This window comes from Symphalangus syndactylus, chromosome 5, assembly GCF_028878055.3.
Source record: "Symphalangus syndactylus isolate Jambi chromosome 5, NHGRI_mSymSyn1-v2.1_pri, whole genome shotgun sequence".
Lineage (NCBI taxonomy): Eukaryota > Metazoa > Chordata > Mammalia > Primates > Hylobatidae > Symphalangus > Symphalangus syndactylus.
The window spans coordinates 54,645,747-54,666,466 of NC_072427.2; the positions used below are offsets into that span (position 1 = coordinate 54,645,747).

The 20,720-nt window shown below is 38.4% G+C and overlaps 1 protein-coding gene across 14 annotated transcripts in view; it reads left to right on the plus strand.

The window, feature by feature from the left end:
• Nucleotides 1–20,720, plus strand: part of TJP1 (tight junction protein 1) — a 275,476-nt gene that overhangs the window by 225,757 nt on the left and 28,999 nt on the right. For all 14 annotated transcript variants that reach the window (XM_055278494.2, XM_055278496.2, XM_055278495.2 and 11 more), the window contains 7 exons: nt 7,720–7,859; nt 9,366–9,471; nt 13,401–13,551; nt 16,423–16,531; nt 17,498–17,717; nt 17,996–18,180; nt 18,283–18,378. In XM_055278494.2, coding sequence (XP_055134469.1) covers nt 7,720–7,859; nt 9,366–9,471; nt 13,401–13,551; nt 16,423–16,531; nt 17,498–17,717; nt 17,996–18,180; nt 18,283–18,378 — 1,007 coding nt within the window. The remainder of the gene's footprint in view (nt 1–7,719; nt 7,860–9,365; nt 9,472–13,400; nt 13,552–16,422; nt 16,532–17,497; nt 17,718–17,995; nt 18,181–18,282; nt 18,379–20,720) is intronic.

Sequence of the window (20,720 nt, forward strand, 5' to 3'; positions counted from 1 at the left end):
CGAGCAGGAGATCGAGACCATCCTGGCTAACATGGTGAAACCCCGTCTCTACTAAAAATACAAAAAATTAGCCGGGCGTGGTGGCACGTTCCTGTAGTCCAGCCGCTCGGGAGGCTGAGGCAGGAGAATGGCGTGAACCTGGGAGGCAGAGCTTGCAGTGATCCAAGATCGCACCACTGCACTCCAGCCTGGGTGACAGACCGAGACTCAGTCTCAAAAAAAAAAAAAAAAATTAGCCGGGCATGGTGGCATGCACCTGTAATCCCAGCTACTCAGGAGGCCGAGACAGGAGAATCACTTGAACCCAGGAGGCAGAGGTTGCAATGAGCCGAGATTGTGTCACTGCACTCCAGCCTGGGTGACAGAGTGTGACTCCGTCTCAAAAACAAAACAAAACAAAACAGAGAACCACAGATGGAAGGAGCAGCTACTCTCCTTGGTGCTGAGATAGAGTGCCAAAGGAAGAGGCTCCCACCCACCCATCCTCAGGGCTGAGATCTGGCCTTCTTGGAAAGGGAACAGCTGTGCTCACTGAGTGGCCGAAAATTTACTGTGGTATGTCACCAGACGAACTTACATGGTATTTGTACTCCCATGTGCTCGGGAGGTATCTCATGGGAGACTTCACACGACAGAACCATTTGAGAGAGTCTCTGGAGCAGGCTGCTGGCCACCGAGTACTTTAGGATGCTGGGCACTACAGGAGCATGCTGAGGGGATGCACCTTCTCTCCTGCAGCATCTCCCCAGGACGCTGTACTGACCATGCTGCTTGGCCTCTGCCTATACTAAATGGCTCCAAACAGCTGCAATTTCACAACCGAAGTTTTTTACTTGAAACAGCATGTTACTCCTTGCTAATCTAATTGAGTGTGTATCAGTCGGCTACGCTGGTCACACATTTGATTGGGTAAGACCTAAAGAAGGCTCTGCTTACAGTGAGTCCATTCATGTGACCTATAAAATCTCTCTCAGAGACTCCTTTCCAGTCCATCTTTGTCTGTCAGCTGTCTTGTCTAGAGCTTTCAACTAGCTCATAGCCTCCAGATAATGAGGTCATTACGTTTAGATTAATACGTGCAAGTTAATACAAAAAAAACAAAAAACAGAAACTCATCTTACCCTTCTGGGGAAAAGCAAAAGTGCCCATAAGAGGGTCTTGAGGTACCTTAAAATGCCCAAAGTTTCCTTCTAGGCTACCGGGAGCTAGAATACGTAAACATGAATCTGACTCTGAACCCATAATTTTTATAGAAAGCTTTCCTCATAATAGCAAACACACACACACACACACACATTTTTTTAAGCTTAAATATTGAGAGCCATTAGGATAGAATTATGTGAGGAAGGGCTGGGCATGGTGGCTTGCACCTGTAATCCCAGCACTTTGGGAAGCCGAAGTAGGAGGATCACTGGAACCCAGAAGTTCGAGACTTGCCTGGGCAACATAGCGAAACCCCATCTCTACAAAAAGTAGAAAAAGTTAGCAGGGTATGGTGACACGCATCTGGTAGTCCAGCTGCTCTTGCAGGCTGAGGTGGGAGGATTGCTTGAGCCTGGGAGATTGAGGCTGCAGTGAAGTATGATTGTGCCACTGCACTCCAGCCAGGGCAACATTGAGACCCTGACTCAAAAAAAAGGAATTAGGAAGGTTTGGGGAAAATGTGATTCATTATCACAACCTCACAGTTTCTTTCAATAATTGCCACTGATTGTTGACTAATTTCATGTGTAAATTTAGATTTTATCATGACTTCATAGTCACATTTGCTTGTGAAAGAACATTTTAATGTTTGGAAAAGTTGATTATTTTATTTTGTGCTGTAACTCTATATCTGCATAGTCCAACACCATAGCCACTAGCCACATGTCGCTGTTGAACATTTGAAATGTGGCCAGTCCAAATCGAGATGTATTGTTAGTGTGAAATGCACATTGGATTTTGAAAACACAGTATACAAAAAATGTAAAATACCTCATTAATAACTTAGATGATGAAATATTACTTTAGATACATTGAGTTAATAAAATTTATAAATTGATTTCACCTTATTTAACATGGATTCTAGAAAATTTTTAATTACATAAGCAGCTCATTTTATAATTCTCTTAAACAGTACTGTTCTAGATCTTTATGTATTATTGAATAATGCCTCCATCTTTTGGTAAATAATGGAAATGCACTAACCAAAGCTAATATTTCAAATATTAATTGTATGAAAAATTGAATAGAGTGGTATGAGTCCCATTTATGTGAAATGTTGTTTTGGAAGGCTAATTGCATTTAATGTTATAATGATTATATCACAGGACAAAAAAGTAACTAGCAATGGGGTATGCAAATTGGCCAAAGATAAAAATACTCCCAGAAGTTTTGTGTGATATATGGAGCAAGAGCCCTACCTATATAGCCAATGACAACCTATCGTTTATCATTGAGGAGAGCATTTGAGTTAAAATATTGTAAGTTAAAATACCAAGATGGTAATGTCTGTTAATCACATTTTAATTTTTAGAAGTTTTGCTCAGTTGCAAGAAAGAAGAAAATTAATTGGAATTGTTACCTTTTCTAAACAAATTCTGCTTTGTACAGAGCAATAGAAATCTGTAGAACTGTGAAAATTTTGTGGGTAACTCATTCTCTTTAAAAATACTCATTTTTAACTTATTTTTTCACTTTTTAAAAAAATAATTTTGTATTTTTAATATTTGTATTTTTTAATGCAAAGAATGCAGAGATAATTTACTATTTTGCACTGCCCTTTTAATCTGAGGAGCACAGCACAATTTGGGGATAGAGCTTAATTTTGTTGATTTATACTTAGCTAATTGTGATATTTTATTACACAAGTAATAGCTAAAAATTTTGATCTTTTACAATTTATTGTTTTTATTTATTTATTTATTTATTTATTTATTTATTTATTTATTGAGACAAAGTCTTGCCCAGGCTGGAGTGCAGTGGCACAATATCGGCTCACTGCATCCTCTGCCTCCCACGTTTAAGCCATTCTTGTGCCTCAACCTCCCAAGTATCTGGGATTACAGGTGCATGCCACCACACCCGACTAATTTTTCTATTTTTAGTAGAGAGGGGGTTTCACCATGTTGGCCAGGCTGATCTTGAACTCCTGACCTCAGGTGATCCACCCACCTCGGCCTCCCAAAGTGCTAGGATTACAGGAGTAATGTTTCTTGTTAAACATCATTTGCATATTTAACCAGCCAATCTTTTCCAATTTAAAAGTAGCTCATCCTTGTTTGAGCTAGAAAATATCTTGGCTTTTTTTTTTTTTTAAAAAAAGATTGTTTTACTTCAGTGCAGCTCATTAAGAATATACCAAGTTAAAAGTAGAATACACCTCCACAGAATGGTTAAATGAATACAAAAATAGAAACTATGCAAAGTACTTATTTTTTACTCCTTCATGAGGACAACATAGAAACCTTTTCCTGAAAAGAGACCGCTAATATACGTTAATAAAACCAAATTTTTTGTTTAAAGTTAGGCTTTATTTAAAAATAATTTTAAATATATTTTTCAATCTTTATAATAATATATAAGTAAATTTTTCTAAAAGTTGAAATAGTAGAGATAACTGTAAAATTCCTCTTGGCTACTATTTTGGCTATTTTTCCCTCCAAGGTGAACCACTGTTGCTTGTTTGGTATCTGTTGCTTGTCTGCACATGGGCATGTGCAAACATGTCTGTTTATATTTTAGAGAAAACTTTTTAAATAGCTATATGGTATCCTGCTATATGTATTCTGTAATCTGTGTGTCTTATTTGGCATTTTGTTTTGAAGTTATTTTCTTTCTCTTTTTTTTTTCTTTTTTTTGAGACGGAGTCTTGCTCTGTCACCCAGGCTGAAGTGCAGTGGCGCGATCTCAGCTTACTGCAAGCTCCACCTCCTGGGTTCACGCCATTCTCTTGCCTCAGCCTCCAGAGTAGCTGGGACTACAGGCTCCCACCACCATGCCCGGCCAATTTTTTTGTATTTTTAGTAGAGACAGGGTTTCACTGTAGCCAGGATGGTCTCGATCTCCTGACCTTGTGATCCGCCCACCTCAGCCTCCTAAAGTGCTGGGATTATAGGCGTGAGCCACTGCGCCCGGCTGTTTTAAAGTTTTCGTGTCTGTACATATCATTCTATTTCATTACACCTAATTTTAATAGTCTTTTACAAACAGTGCATGCGTACTAGAACAAGTGAAATAGATCAAATCCACCAACTCCACTTCACCCCCAGTTCACCCCCAGTTCTCACTCTTCTTGAATTAAGCCATTCTCCAGACTCGTACTGACATTTGGTATCATAGATAGGGTTTGGATTTTTCTTTTAATAATTAAGAGATCAGGTTTTGAATTATTACTCAGCTAAATTGTTTCACTTGAACAATACAAGGTGAGCATCCAGTTTATTCTTTTGATAAGAAACTTTCCATATTATGGACATCTTGTTTCTAGGTATTTGCCTGTGAAAATATGACAGTAAGCACCTTCGTACCTGATTTCATGTACTGTGCTGGTGCATTTTATTTCTAAAGTCTTCAAAGAGTGTGTTTGTGTTGTTTAAAATTTTTAATGGATAGTACCAGATTACTGATATAGCTGTGTTTCAAATGTAAGTCTTTATAATATCTTTTCCTGTACAAGTAAAAATTCTTAATCTTGTCAGATATTTTTATCTTGCCTTTATGGCTTCCGAATTTCTATCTTATTTGCAAAGGCTTCCCCCAGTCTAAAATTTTAGAATGTTTAATGTTCTTGTTACTGGTGTTATTTTTTCCTTTTCATTTCCATCTGATTGTTGACGATATTGACAAAAGATTTTTTTATGTAGTTAGAATTATCTTAATTCAGAAAATTTTTCAGTAGTCTTTAATATTCATTAATTTTTTTTTCTTCAATATTTTGGGACCATTAGCTCATGATTATACTACCTGGGTCTTCAAAATCAGAATGAATAACAGTAGTGTTCAAAGATATCACTGTCCTGTTACTGAGTTTGGTGTAAATAGTGTAAATACATTCAGCATTTCACTATTTGGTAGGATGTTTGCTCTTGGTTTTAGAAAATAGTTTTTTTCATAATTATATTGCTTATTTCATTTTTTGTTTAGGAATGACTGCAAATTTTCTCATGCCTGTTTGATGTTAACACTTTTTTTCTGTAAATATTTGTGCATAATTGTGAATTGTGTCAATAAATTCCTAATGTTGAACTAATCTGGCACCCTTGAAATAACCCTGATGATAGTCTTCTAATACACTACTGTATTCTAGCTAGTATTTTATTTATTTAGAATTTTTTCCTCCATTCATAATGAAAAATATATTATTTTCTCTCTTTGTACTCTTGTCATCAAGATTTGGATGTTAAAGGTTCTGGTAGCCTCAGATTGGAATGCTGATGACCAGAGTATTGATAATTGTCAAAGATGAGTACATGGGGTTTTATGATACTGTCCTCTGTATTGCTGTATATGTTTGGAAATACAGTTTTTTTTTTTAAGTGAATTAGAGAGCTTTTTATATTTTTCTGTGGTCCAGGATAATTAAACAAATTATTTTGTTTTTCCAAGGTTGGGAGAATGCAGCTGTAAAACCATATATACATAATACTTTGTAAAATTATAGATCTTGATTTATCTTTTTATTCAAGATATATTTATTGGCTTCTTTTAAAATATATATTGTCTTGGTACACTTTATGATTTCTGTTTATCTGGGGAAATTATTAATGAACATTTAGTTTTATTTTGTTTCTTGCCACTAAAACTGATACTAGAATGAATGTTCTTATAAATGTTTTTTTGAGTACATTTGTTAGTATTTCTCTAGAATAAATATAGAAGTGGAATTACAATGTATGACCTAGTCACATTTTTTGTTTTGATAATTTCCATTTTGCTTTCAAATAGTCATACACTTTTACCATCATTTTGTGAATATGTCTGTTTCTCCATATCTTTCCCTACCAGTGATGTTATCATGTGCAAGTTCTCATGGATGATAATATGATTTCTTTTTTTTTTGAGACGGAGTCTTGCTCTGTCGCCAAGCTGGAGTGCAGTGGCATGATCTCGGCTCACTGCAACCTCTGCCTCCGGGTTCAAGTGATTCTCCTGCCTCAGCCTCACGAGTATCTGGGACTACAGGCACATGCCACCACGCCCGGCCAATTTTTGTATTTTTAGTAGAGATGGGGTTTCACCTTACTGGCCGGGATGGTCTTGATCTCTTGACCTCATGATTCTCCTGCCTCAGCCTCCCAAAATGCTGGGAATACAGGCGTGAGCTACTGCGCCCGGCCGATAATACAGTTTCTTTTTTTTTTTTTTTGAGATGGAGTCTTGCTCTGTAGCCCAGGCTAGAGTACGGTGGCACAACCTCGGCTCACTGCAAGCTCTGCCTCCCGGGTTCAGGCCATTCTCCTGCCTCAGCCTCCCGAGTAGCTGGGACTACGGGCACCCGCCACCATGCCCGGCTCAGTTTTTGTACTTTTAGTAGAAACGGGGTTTCACCGTGTTAGCCAGGATGGTCTCAATCTCCTGACCTCATGATCCGCCCGCCTCGGCCTCCCAAAGTGCTAGGATTACAGGCGTGCGGCTACAGTTTCTAATTAATTTGTATTTCCCTAGTTCCTAGTGAGGTTAAATGTGTTTGCATATTTATTACGTATTTGTACATCCTTTTTGCTGAAAAGCCTCTTTGTATTTTTGCATTTCTCTCTGGAGTTGTCTTGATTGATTTATAGTTCTTTTTTTTCTTCTTCAAAGAGACGGAGTCTTGCTCTGGTGCCTAGGCCGGAGTGTAGTTGCTCTATCATAGCTCACTTCAGCCTCCAACTCCTCGGCTCAAGCAATTCTCCCACCTCAGCCTCTTAAATAGCTAGGACTGTAGGAGCAAGCCACAGTGCCTGGCTAAGTTTTAAATTTTTTTTTACAGAGTATGGAATTTGCTATGTGGCCCAGCTGGTCTCAAACTCCTGGGCTCAAGCAGTCCTCTTGCCTTGGCCTCCCAAAGTGCTGGAATTACAGACGTGAGCCATCATGCCTGTCTTTTCTTTTTTTAAGTACCAAATTCTTATATATGTTACTTAGGTCAGTACATAGTCAACATTTATATTTAGTTAAACTGTATGAAATCGTTAACATTGAGCTGTTTGAACTAAAGAATTCCCATTTCATTTAGTTCAGCCCAGTATTATATATTTTTCCCAATTATTTGCACGTACTTTATGTAATCACTTTTGTTGATATACTGTGGCTTCATTGAGTGTTACTTTAGAAGACTCCTGTTGATTGTGTGAATGTTTAAACTTTTTTTAGGACTTGATTTAATCTGAAATCAGTTTATTTTTGTCATTGTTAAACATACGGATCTAATTTTTCTACATTTGTGGACAGTTGTCCCAACACCATTTATTAAATGTTATGTTGCTTCTCCAACAGTTTTGGAATGCTACTTTCATAATAAATTTTGCTATTATAGATATATTTCTTCATTTTCGATTTTATTACATTAATCTATTTGGTTTTTCTGTGGTAATGCTACTCTAGTTTTAATTACTAGGTTTTTACAATATTTTGGTATCTGTTAGAGCAGGTTATCATTGTTTTTGAAGTTGCATTGCCTCTTCTTATACTGTTCTCTTACAGATGCTTTCCAGAATCATTCTTACGCTCTTGATTTTTTATTTTAATGACATATAGTCTCCGGAGTAGAGATGAAGAGAGAATTTCTAAACCTGGGGCTGTCTCAACTCCTGTAAAGCATGCTGATGATCACACACCTAAAACAGTGGAAGAAGTTACAGTTGAAAGAAATGAGAAACAAACACCTTCTCTTCCAGGTAAGCATAACAAAACACTAAGTTCAAGAAACGTTTGCAATTAGAGTGAAGTAATTGTTAGGATTTACAGAAGATTTTAAAGATGCAATTATTATTATTCTTCTCATGTGAATTTGTCTGCATATGACTTCCAGCATTTTCCTTATGGGTAGCAGGTTGGCACAAATCCGTTGCCTTTCATGAATGTTTTCCTTTACTTTCTAGATAGAAAATATTTATCGTTAACAACTTCTTGCAATTAATAAAGTTGTTTTCCAACACTGCTCTTTAAAGAGAAACATGAGACTGGCTTCAAAAGTTTAAAAACAAAAGTTATTTTGCTTTTTTGAAAGTGTTCTCATAAACATTTTATGGAGTATACCTTTATTTATCGTCTTTGGGTTTTTTTTTTTTTTTTTTTGAGACAGTCTCACTCTGTCACCAAGCTGGAGTGCAGTGGTGTGATTAGCTTACTGTAACCTCAAAACTCCTGGGCTCCAGCTGTCTTTCCACCTGATCCTCCCTACTACAGGTGTGCACCACCACACCTGGCTCTTTTGGGTTTTCTGGGTTTTTTTGTGGGGCTTTTTTTTTTGGTTTGTTGTTGTTGTTGTTGTTGTTGTTTTGGAGAGATGGAATCTTGCTTTGTCGTCCAGGTTGGTCTCCAACTCCTGGCCTCAAACAATCCTCCCACCTCGGCTTCCTAGAGTGTTGGGATTACAGGTGCAAGCCACTGTGTCTGACCCAAGCATCCTTTTAAAGCTGTCTGTGAAGACAAAACAGAATCAGCAAGGTGCTAAGATCAGTTGCCTGGGAGGCCTGGAGATTTTGTTTCTGATGTCTTTCACTTCCTTTTCTCAAATCATCTTTCTTGCTCTGCTTGCTGAGTGGCAGAAATATGTTTATTTAAAGCCGGGCGCGGTGGCTCACGCTTGTAATCCCAGCACTTTGGGAGGCCGAGGTGGGCGGATCACGAGGTCAGGAGATCGAGACCACAGTGAAACCCCGTCTCTACTAAAAATACAAAAAATTAGCCGGGCGTGGTGGCGGGCACCTGTAGTCCCAGCTACTCGGAAAGGCTGAGGCAGGAGAATGGCGTGAACCCGGGAGGCGGAGCTTGCAGTGAGCCGAGATTGCGCCACTGCACTCCAGCCTGAGTGACAGAGCAAGACTCTGCCTCAAAAAAAAAAAAAAACACATTTTATCATAATGAGGAAAGGTAGCTACTTTGGCAGTCTTAACGGGGAAATGTAGGAATTCTCTCTTCTCATATCTATTTTTTGTTATTCGTTCCTAAAGAATAGATTTTTCAAATTCTGATTGCTGGAACTATGGAAAACGACTGTGTAAGGTACCTACTTGTTATAAAGACTTCAGAATTTATTACTATAAAATGTACTCTAATACATATGGTAGATATGTTCCTCATCAGGTTCTCTGAACTTACGAATCATATATTGCTTGGTTGCTTGCATTATTATTCCATGTTTTTCTAAAGTGAGTCCTACCCAATTTTTTTTTTCTTAGAACCAAAGCCTGTGTATGCCCAAGTTGGGCAACCAGATGTGGATTTACCTGTCAGTCCATCTGATGGTGTCCTACCTAATTCAACTCATGAAGATGGGATTCTTCGGTAATACAATTTTAAAGTTGTATTGTTTTCTTTGTTCATTATTAAGCATTATTTAGAGTAGGAATTTAATTGTAAACCATATTGCATATATTTTTTAAAATAGTATATACCACCTAATACTGTGATTAGTTTTTTTATTAAACATTCTGCTACTTATATATATGGTAGTTAGTTAGAAATTAGACAACAAAGGAACTTTTTGGATGCTTTCTTTCTCACCACTGTCTCCTGCCTAGTTTTTAAGTTAGGAATTAGAAAAATAAAAAATTCTATTCAGACATCAGAATTTCCACAGCTTTCCAATGGAGCATTTAAAAAAAAAAAAAAAAAAATCAGTGTTTCTCAATCTCAGCACTAGTGGCATTTTGGGCCAGGTAAGCATTTGTTGTGAGGGGCTGTCCTGTGCATTGTGGCATGTTTAGCAGCAATCCTGGCCACTAGATGCCAGTAGCAGTCCGCTAGTTGTGACAATTAGAATTATCTCTAGACATTGCCAGATGTTTCCTTGGGGGCAAAATCATGGTTGAGATTGGTTGAGAACCTGTTCTAGGGTAGTTAGCAACTCAAAAGTAAGTTTTTACTATCTTAACACCTTTCATTACTTTATATTTTATACTCGGTAGAATTGAGATGTAAATTTGTCAACAAATTTCAAACCATCATGATTATCAAATTAGTTTTTTGTTTGGTTAGTTTTTTTTTTTTTTTAACAGGGTCTTGCTCTGTTGCCCAGGCTGGTGGGCCGTGGTGCAATCTCGGCTCGTTGCAACCTCTGCCTCTCGGGCTCAAACAATCCTCCCACCTCAGCCTCCTGAATAGCTGGGATGAAAGGACACACACCACCACACCTAGCTAATTTTTGTATTTGTAGTAGAGATGGGGTTTCGCCACGTTGCCCAGGCTGGTCTAAAACTCCTGGGCTCAAGCAGTCCACCACCCTCAGCCTCCCAAAGTGCTAGAATTACAGATGTGAGCCACCATGCCCAGCCCAAATTAGTTTTTTATTGGCACTGGTAAAGGGGACATGATGTGAATAATTGAAAATTGGCAGATTTCCGGGCCGGGCACGGTGGCTCACGCCTGTAATCCCAGCACTTTGGGAGGCCGAGGCGGGCGAATCACGAGGTCAGGACATCAAGACCATCCTGGCTAACATGGTGAAACCCCTTCTCTACTAAAAATACAAAAAATTAGCTGGGCGCCTATAGTCCCAGCTACTCGGGAGGATGAGGCAGGAGAATGGTGTGAACCCAGGAGGCGGAGCTTGCAGTGATCTGAGATTGCACCACTGCACTCTAGCCTGGGTGACAGAGCGAGACTCCGTCTCAAAAAAACACAAACAAAAACAAAGAAAATTGGCAGATTTCCTCAAGTAGGTTAGATTTAGACCCAGCTAAGTAGATAGAAATAGTTTCTGAAAGAGGTGGGGCTTTTACAAGTTTAAAACTGTACAGTTTTAATATTAGGTAATTGATAATTCAACCTTTTATAAATTGTGCAGGCATAGATAGTCCCCTTCTTTTTCCTTTCTTGGGAATTGCTTGAAAACTTGTATAAGTGTTTAAGGTTTAGGAAACTGTAATGGTAAGATTCCAGAGACTGACTGGGTGTGGTGGCTCACACCTGTAATCCTAGCACTTTGGGAGGCCAAGGCTGGTGGATCACGAGGTCAGGAGATTGAGACCATCCTGGCTAACACGGGGAAACCCCATCTCTACTAAAAATACAAAAAAATTAGCCAGGTGTGGCGGCGGGCTTCTGTAGTCCCAGCTACTCGGGAGGCTGAGGCAGGAGAATGGCATGAACCCAGGAGGTGGAGCTTGCAGTGAGCCGAGATCGCGCCACTGCACTCCAGCCTGGGTGACAGAGCAAGATTCCATCTCAAAAAAAAAAAAAAAGAAAAATTCCAGAGACCTCCTTCCCTGGGAGAACAAATACCAAAGAGGATTTGAGGACGTGGGCAGGATTTGTAGCTGTGCCAGGAAAGGTTTGGTTTTTCATTTAAAGCCAATGAATGGATTTGATGCAGAAGTTAGTGAGTCTGTTTTGCTATTGCAAGTAGTTAATATAATGCAGGCAGGACAAAGTATAAAATGTCAGTCATCTAAGGCACATGACACTGTTGGTGAGATATGGCCTAAAGCTGTCTTCTAACAGTGGTTTTCAGAAGCCATGTTTTACTAAAGGGTGGATACTGTGCTCAGTTGTTTTTACTTTTCGAAGCACATTAGATTGGTCAGGGTTAGAAGAGGATTTCCAAAGACCTATAGTCTTTTGTTTTTGTTTTTGTTTTGTTTTGTTTTGTTTTAAAGAGACAGGGCCTCACTCTGTCACCCAGGCTAGAGTATAATGGTGTGATCATTGCTCACCATAACCTCAAACTCCTAGGCTCGAGGAATCCTCCCACCTCAGCCTTCGGAGTAGCTAGGACTACAGGCAATGAGCCACAAAACCCAGCTAATTTTTTTTTTTTTTTTTTTTTTTAGTAGAGACAGAGTCTTGCTGTGCTGATCAGGGCTGGTAACAAACTCCTAGGCTCAAGCAGTCCTCCTGCCTCAGTCTTCCAACGTGCTGGGATTATAGGCTTGAGCTGTCACACCCAACTGAGACCTGGAGTCTTAAGGTCTTTGAGGAAATATTTAAAGAGCTTTCAGTACAGTGGGTTTAGGGGAGGAATCTATGAGAATGCTTTTGACCTGGCTAGGATACCACTACAACCAAGGGGCTTGGACCATTTGTAATAAAGCTGGTAAATAGTTTCATGGAGGGATCAAGGATGCCACCAGCCAGTGAGAGACGTCATCTGATTCTCAGGCTCTTACTTTTATGACTAGCTGATGTTAGTTCCAGGTCAGGTAACCCAATCAGAAATGAATAAATAGTAAGTTCTGAAAGTTAAGGCGATCTCTTTAGTTGGCTTAAAGAGACTAGAAATCTCTCCTTCCTCAACACATTGCATTCATTTATTTGACTTTTTTTGTTGTTGTTGTTGTTATCTGTTAGTTTCTAATAATTTGGTTAGTATTACCTAATAAAGAGTATAGGGATTTTTTTCTACACTTCTTGTAAGAATAGGTAAAATAGTGTATTTTCTTGGCTAGGAATGTGAGAGTACTTATGAATCCCTAGAAGGGAAATATAGTGGGTAATTTTTAATTACAGTCTGTTTCTATCCAATCAATTCTTATAAGGCATCCTTTAGTATTTGTTTTAAGGAGTGTCACAAGGTTTCAACACTACACTGATGTAGAGAGGTGGGTGTGTATGCATTTTTTTTTTTCCATTCAGAGCACTAGAAAGGGACAGTTTGGATGTGGGGCTAATCTAGAAAGGCTGAATGACTATATGATTTGTATTGTAAAACTCAGAGGGGCAGCAGAGTAAGTGAACTACTCTGTGAACTACTGAAAGACTCCACCAACTGCAGAGTTTTTTTTTAAATCACTATCTATTACATGTAGAAATCACAATGCTTGGAGCCTTACTTTGAGTCCATCGTGTCAGGAAAATTAGCCAATTTATACTTCAGTTTCTACCTTTATTTAAAAAAATTTGACTTTTCATTTATTTAATAGAAATGTTGTGTGAATTGGGGTGGAAAAAATGGAAGATGTTTTTAGCCATTGGGAATGTACCATGACTCTTTGAGAGTTGAGAAAACATTGTTTTACAAAGTAATTTTATCAATTAGTTATGTAAAATAGTACTTGCATATTAAATTTGAATATTCCCTAACTGTTAATCAGAAAATAGTGTTATTAAGTCTGGTTTGAATTCTAACACTAAATTTTATTTAGTAAATTAGTGGTATGAGAGGAGTTTTAGAAATGATGGTTCTTTATTTAATTCTGAATATAGTTTTCACTGTAGTGTTTGCTATAACGTTTTAAGCTCTTCTTAACTGTTTCAAATGAAATCTGTTTTAACAGGCCCAGCATGAAATTGGTAAAATTCAGAAAAGGAGATAGTGTGGGTTTGCGGCTGGCTGGTGGAAATGATGTTGGAATATTTGTAGCTGGCGTTCTAGAAGATAGCCCTGCAGCCAAGGAAGGCTTAGAGGAAGGTGATCAAATTCTCAGGGTATGTCAGTATTGCAATTTATGTGGGTTAAAAAGTATTTGGATCACCAGAAAAAGCTTACTACTGTAATTAGATTGTAATCTGTAAGCAGTCTCCATTGAGCCAATTAAACTTTCAAAGTCAAAATCCATCAGGTCTACCTTATGCTGGACTTCTCACTTCCCATTCTTGTATCTTGCTCTTGTTTACTGCTATATTATATGTTAGTAAAGAATGTGACATTTCATTTCTACTACTCTTGTTCACGGAAATAAAAGAAAATAAGTCTTATATCCTGATGATAATATCTACCAGGTAGTCTTTGGAAGTTCAAGTAAACATTCAGACTGGCAAGACTCTGCCATGGGCCACAACTTGCCAGCAAGCAACATCAAGTGTTCCTCTCCCATATGAGTCATCTTGAAGCAGTCCACACAACCTCTGGGACCTTCTTAACCCCAGTTGATGGCTCAGGCACAGGGAGATGGAATTCACGTCAAAGGCAAATGTGTAAGCTGCCTGGCTTTGAAACTTCATACTCCACAAGAGACAGGATCAGTTACACAAATCAGGAAAGCCCAGGTTAAATGCAGAGTATCAATAGAGTCTATAGAGTCCTCCCTTCCTTCCCCATAAATGGTTTCACCTAGTGACATAGTACCATCTTAATCTGTCTCCTATTTCTTTTTAAAACATGCAAACCTCCATTTGATTTGCTAGATTAAACTGTGTCCCATTTTAATCAGAAGGTATCTGTCCGTTGTGAGCTCCTGCATTTATTCTGCCTTTCTACCACAAAGTCTTTGCCATGGCCTCTCTATTCTGGTGTCTTTCTGTACTCAGCCTGCCTCTTGCCAGTGTCCTGGATTCAGCCTCCTGTCTGCTCCAGAATCTTGTAGCTTTGTTCACTTTCTTCTCTTTCTCTCTCCCCTGGTTCTTCATCTATCTTCCACTGTCTTATTTGTGTTGTTTTGCTGTTGAACTTGTTGAAGGATGTGGTTGAGGCCCTTGCCTGTTTTCTTTTCAGTCATTGTGGTCATACAGTTTTGCAGCCTGGCTTCCACCTTTACCACACTGAAGCTCAGTTTTCAATAAGCCATCGCTGAGTTAATGTCATCCTCAAGCCTCATTTTCCTTTATTTTTTAGCAGCATTTTGACTGACTTAATCTTTTTTGAAGTACTTTCTTCCTTAGATTCCATAATACTGCCATTCTGGTACTCTTAATTTTTTTATTCTTTTCCTGCTTTCTTTACTGATACTTCTAAAACTTGGAGAATGTTGGTAACTCTCTGCTTCTCTTGCTACACTGCCTCTTTTTTGGGTTTGGTTGCTCAAGTGAGCAGCTCGTAATCAAAATCTTTTCACTCAGCAATTTCCTGACCCCTGTCATTTTCTCATTGAACCCTCCTCCTTTTCCCTTGAAACTTAGCATGTCAAAAAGTCAAGGCATCATCGTGACTTCAGACCTGTTTCCATCTGATCTAATATGGTGATTCTTTCTGATGATGTTTACATTGTTGTCAATCAAGTTACGTCAAAAACATTTAAATACAACATGTATAATAATGTTCACTATACCAAGGAAAGTAAAGGGGCCTATTTTCTTATCCATCTCTTAATCCTGTTTTGAAGTAATCAGGACATACATTTTTTAAATGTTTCTCTTTTTTTTCCTTGAGGCAGCGCCTCACTGTCACCCAGGCTGGAATGCAGTGGTGTGATCACGGCTCACTGCAGCCTTAAATACCTGGGCTCAAACGATCTTCCCCTCAGCCTCCTGAGTAGCTGGGACCACAGGCATTTGCCACCACACCTGGCAAATTTTTTTTGTATTTTTTGTAGAGACAGGGTTTCACCATGTGGCCCAGACTGGGCTCAAACTCCTGGGTTCAAGCAGTCCACCTACTTTGGCCTCCCAGAGTGCTGGGATTACAGACACGAGTCACTGCACCTGGCTAAAAAATGTTTCTTAATAGTTCACTTTTGTTTTGTATCATAAAAGTAAGTGGTGCATGTCAGGTTTTTTTGTTTCTAGGTTTTTTGTTTTTTTTTTTTTTCTTTTTTAATCTGGAAAATTTCCAAAAGATGGAAAGAAGAAAACCTGCCTGTAATCCTGCACACAGTCACTGGTGCCATTTTAATAAGTTCATTTTGGCATTTACAAGTTTCTAATAGAAGTAAATGTTAACTTGGCAAACACTGAGTCTGCATTACATAGATGCTCTTACAGGGTTGCCACAGTGCAGATTGTCTTTTTAATCCCATTTTCTTTTTATTTTTTTTTCTCAGCAACTTGTAAAATGTTATCTTTTTTCATCTAAATTGGTTAAATTTTACACAGATGATCTTTAATGTCAGGACACACTGAATACTATTTAAATAAATTTATACCTTTAACTCACTTTGTTTCTTTTTTTTAAAATTAGAGTGTATTCTTTTCTCCAAAGTAAAATGAATTTTTTCGTCTTAAAGATGTGATATTTTCGGCTGGGTGTGGTGACTCATGCCTATAATCCCAGCACTTTAGGAGGCCAAAGCGGGCGAATCACCTGAGGTCAGGAATTTGAGACCAGCCTGCCCAACATGGTGAAACCCCATCTCTACTAAAAATATTAAAAAATTAGCTGGGCGTGGTGGTGGGCACCTGTAATCCCAGCTACTCGGGAGGCTGAGGCAGGAGAATCACTTGAACCTGGGAGGTGGAGGTTGCAGTGAGCCGAGATCGTGCCATTGCACTCCAGCCTGGGTGACAGAGCAAGACTCTGTCTCAAAAAAAAAAAAAAGATGTGATATTTTCAAATTAGGTAGACTGAGAGTATCTGTGTCCTGTGTATGTTATTTTCATATTCTTAAACAGCCAAGAATGATTTATGAAATCTTATTTTAATAGGTAAACAATGTAGATTTTACAAATATCATAAGAGAAGAAGCCGTCCTTTTCCTGCTTGACCTCCCTAAAGGAGAAGAAGTGACCATATTGGCTCAGAAGAAGAAGGATGGTGAGATGCTGTCAGAAAATGGAGGAGATAAACCTCTAGAGTTTGAGGACTTACAAAGGGATTTATTCCATTTTTAAAAAATAAGTCACTCAAAGTTGAGTGATGAATGAATTTGTTAATCTCAAAGAAAGTTATGTATTCTAAGTCATTTAGGAGCACAGAATTTCAGATGATTCTAATTAGCAGAGCATGCGAATAGGACTAACCTTTTAGTATTCTAATTTAGATAAAATGCCATGCAACCCTTTACAAGTAACAGAAAGTATTTATTAGCCATCAGAACCATACAAAAGTATATATGAGCAGCTTTCAAATTTTGTACTGATGTTTCTAAGCAATACACTCAGATGTTTATTAGCTTTAATTCAAGAGAAAACCCCATTTTTTCTGTGATAAAGTAGATATGATTTTCACTTAGAGCCAGGTTTCTCAGCCTTGGCACTGTTGACATTTTGGACCAAATAATGCGGTTTTAGGGGCTGTCCTGTGTATTGTGGATGTTTAGGAGCATTCCTAGCCTCTGCTCAGTAGATGAGATGCCACTAGCACACACCCCCCTACCCTTTCAGTACACAGATGGGACAGTCAAAACTGCATATTGGCAAATGTGCAATGTTAGATGGCGAGGGATAAAGTTACCTTTATTTGAGAACTGCTGATTTAGATATGGAAATGTCTATAATGTTTGCAGATAAGTTAGGTGATGTAATAGAAAACAAGCGTGTGGCTTTTGACAAGTTACTTGATGTATTTTCTGCATCAGTTTCCTCATCTGCAAAATGGAAGTACTAAGAGTTCCAATTCTTATAGTGATGAATACATGAAATAAAATGATACAGTACCTGGCACATAGTAAGAATTTGTTGGATATTATTATTGATATTATCATAGCATCTTTACATAATATACTGTCTTTCAGATTATCCCACTAAATATTGATAATGTGTTTGTTTTTATTCCTTTTAGTTTATCGTCGCATTGTAGAATCAGATGTAGGAGATTCTTTCTATATTAGAACCCATTTTGAATATGAAAAGGAATCTCCCTATGGACTTAGTTTTAACAAAGGAGAGGTGTTCCGTGTTGTGGATACCTTGTACAATGGAAAACTGGGCTCTTGGCTTGCTATTCGAATTGGCAAAAATCATAAGGAGGTAGAACGAGGCATCATCCCTAATAAGAACAGGTATGAGTGCTTGGATACTTCTCATAGAGTCAGTCAAGTAAATGATGATAGATCGTTTCAATCCCACTGGGAAATTTTGGTAATGTAAAGAATTCTTTTTCATTGTATTCACCGTATCTATAACTGACTTAACTTTACAAACTCCTCTTTTTTATAACCATTAAGATTTAAACTGCATGTGAACTTCCATCCAGTATTGTACATTTAATTTCATTGTGGGTCTTTTTCCATTTTGCATTTTAAATGCCCTTATTTTAATCTTCTCCTTTCTTGTGTAGAGCTGAGCAGCTAGCCAGTGTACAGTATACACTTCCAAAAACAGCAGGCGGAGACCGTGCTGACTTCTGGAGATTCCGAGGTCTTCGCAGCTCCAAGAGAAATCTTCGAAAAAGCAGAGAGGATTTGTCCGCTCAGCCTGTTCAAACAAAGTTTCCAGCTTATGAAAGAGTGGTTCTTCGAGAAGGTAGTTTATTTTCTACAGACTAACCTAATACCCTTTAACGTCAATATGTTTAAGAAAGAAAAGGTATAAAATATGCTGTTTTTCATGTGAATTTCTCTCCAGCTGGATTTCTGAGGCCTGTAACCATTTTTGGACCAATAGCTGATGTTGCCAGAGAAAAGCTGGCAAGAGAAGAACCAGATATTTATCAAATTGCAAGTAAGTAGCCTCAAGGCTAACTTAAATGAGGTTGGGAGTTATACCTCTAAAGTTGAGTGAGTTCTGATTCACTCATTCAATAAAAATAAGACTTTTTGTCAGTGAAAAATTAGCAGTTTATCCCATTCTTTTAATTTGGTGAGAAAACCCCAGTGACCATGTCCTTGTTCCACCAATTCTTTTAATGAGAAAAATCACCACTTAGGAAACTCTTGGCTTCATATGGAAATTGCATAACATACGATGTCATTGAATCCTCCCAGTCATGCTCTGAGGTAAGGAGTATAATATCCATGTTACAGTTGAGCAGCCTGAGACTTGGATGGTCATTGTGTGGATCCTTACCAGTTTCTTCAGTCTAAACTTCCTGGTGGCCCTCAGTGAACAAGTGACAAGACTCGGCTTTGACCACAACCCTTTCTTGCTCCATTCCAGCTCTTTTAGTCATTAAACTGACAAATACACAAACAGTTAAAAAGGGTAATAAAACATTGCTAATGTTATCACCTGTTATTATTGCAGACATTTATAATAAGATAGTAAGTGTAAGTATTGAGGCTGCAGTGCTTTGTATGCCAAATACGTTTTGCTTACAGATCCTTGTGTTATTTACTTTCTTTATTTTTTTGGAGACAGAGTCTCACTCTTGCCCAGGCAGGAGTGCAGTGGTTAGATCATTGCTCACTGTAGTCCCAAACTCATGGGTTCAAGCAGTCCATACACCTCAGCCTTCCAAGCAGCTAGGACTACAGGCATGTGCAACACGCCTGGCTAGTTTATTATTATTATTATTGTAGAAACGGGGTCTCACTATGTTGTCCAGGCTGAACCTGAGCTCCTGGGCTCAAGTGATCTCTGGCCTTGGCCTCCCCAAGTGCTGGGATTATAGGTGTGAGCCACTGCACCAAGTTTTGTTTTATTTTTGAACTGTTTTTGTAATTCTAAAAGTGCCATTCTCTGTTTGGAAAAGTTGGAAAGTTAATTTTTACACATATCACCACCACCCTAAATTTTATTCCATTGTATTTTCTTCCACTCTTTTTTTAAGCATTTTTTTTAAAGTTTTATTTATACTGTTTAGAAAAGTTTATATCCTATTTTCCTTTTTCATAGGTAATGGCATATTTTCATTTTATCCTGCAATTTTTGGTTCAATTAGGCATTTTTTATATCATTTGTTTCGAATTTATATTACTATTACAAAAGATACAGAAATCTGTCCGTGTTTTGTTTGCTTGTTTATGCCCTGCTTTGTTTCCCAAATGATTTAAATCCTTAAGAATATAGCTGTTCCCATAATTATGATGAAGTTTCTGCTTTCCAGAGAGTTATGTTGGGGATTTTGTTCCCACTGGCACTATATGACCCTCAATAACTTTTTTTTTTTTTTTTTGAGACAGAGTCTCGCTCTGTCGCCCAGGCAGGAGTGCCGTGGTGCGATCTCAGATCCAAGCTCCACCTCCTGGGTTCACGCCATTCTCTTGCCTCAGCCTTCTGCGTAGCTGGACTACAGGCGCCCGCCACCACACCCAGCTAATTTTTTTGTATTTTTTTTTAGTAGAGACGGGGTTTCATCATGTTAGCCAGGATGGTCTCATCTCCTGACCTCGTGATCTGCCTGCCTTGGCCTCCCAAAGTGCTGGGATTACAGGTGTGAGCCACCGCGCCCAGCCGACCCTCAGTAACATCTTTAAACTGCATAGTGTTAAAGAATCAGAACATCATCTATTTTTTAATATATTGCTTTTTATTTTATTGCCATTGAAGTTGAATAAGGATATTTATTTTCTGAACATCAGAAGATTTGCAGACAAATGATTTGAGTAAAATCTGAGCAAGTTAGAAAATGTTTATTTCTGTCTTCTTAGTTTTTTCAGAAGAAGTTTGTTTTGTTTTGTTTTGTTTGAGACAAGGTCTTACTGTGTTGCCCAGGTTGGAGTGCACTGACGTGATCTCAGCTCACTGCAACCTCCGCCTCCCAGGTTCAAGCGATTCTCCTGTCTCAGCCTCCCCTAGTGGCTGGGATTACAGGCACCTGCCACCACACCTGGCTAAGTTATCTGTAGATGACATTTCACCTGAAGAAGCTGGTGGTAACCCTTACCCATAACCAAATTTAGGATTTTTAGATTTGGGAAAAGCAAGTATGATGACTTACAAAGCTCTGCCTTAAAGGATAATACATTGGTTTAATCAGGTTTACTCCACAACAAGGAATTCAGGTAGCTTAGTTGTATATCTTCTTTGAATCTAATGACAGTGTTTTGAGTTGAGGAGTTAGTAGCATTTTTTTTCCAGCCAAAATTCCCAGTTGATCTTTCTTCTTAATTCTCCAGTGTTCA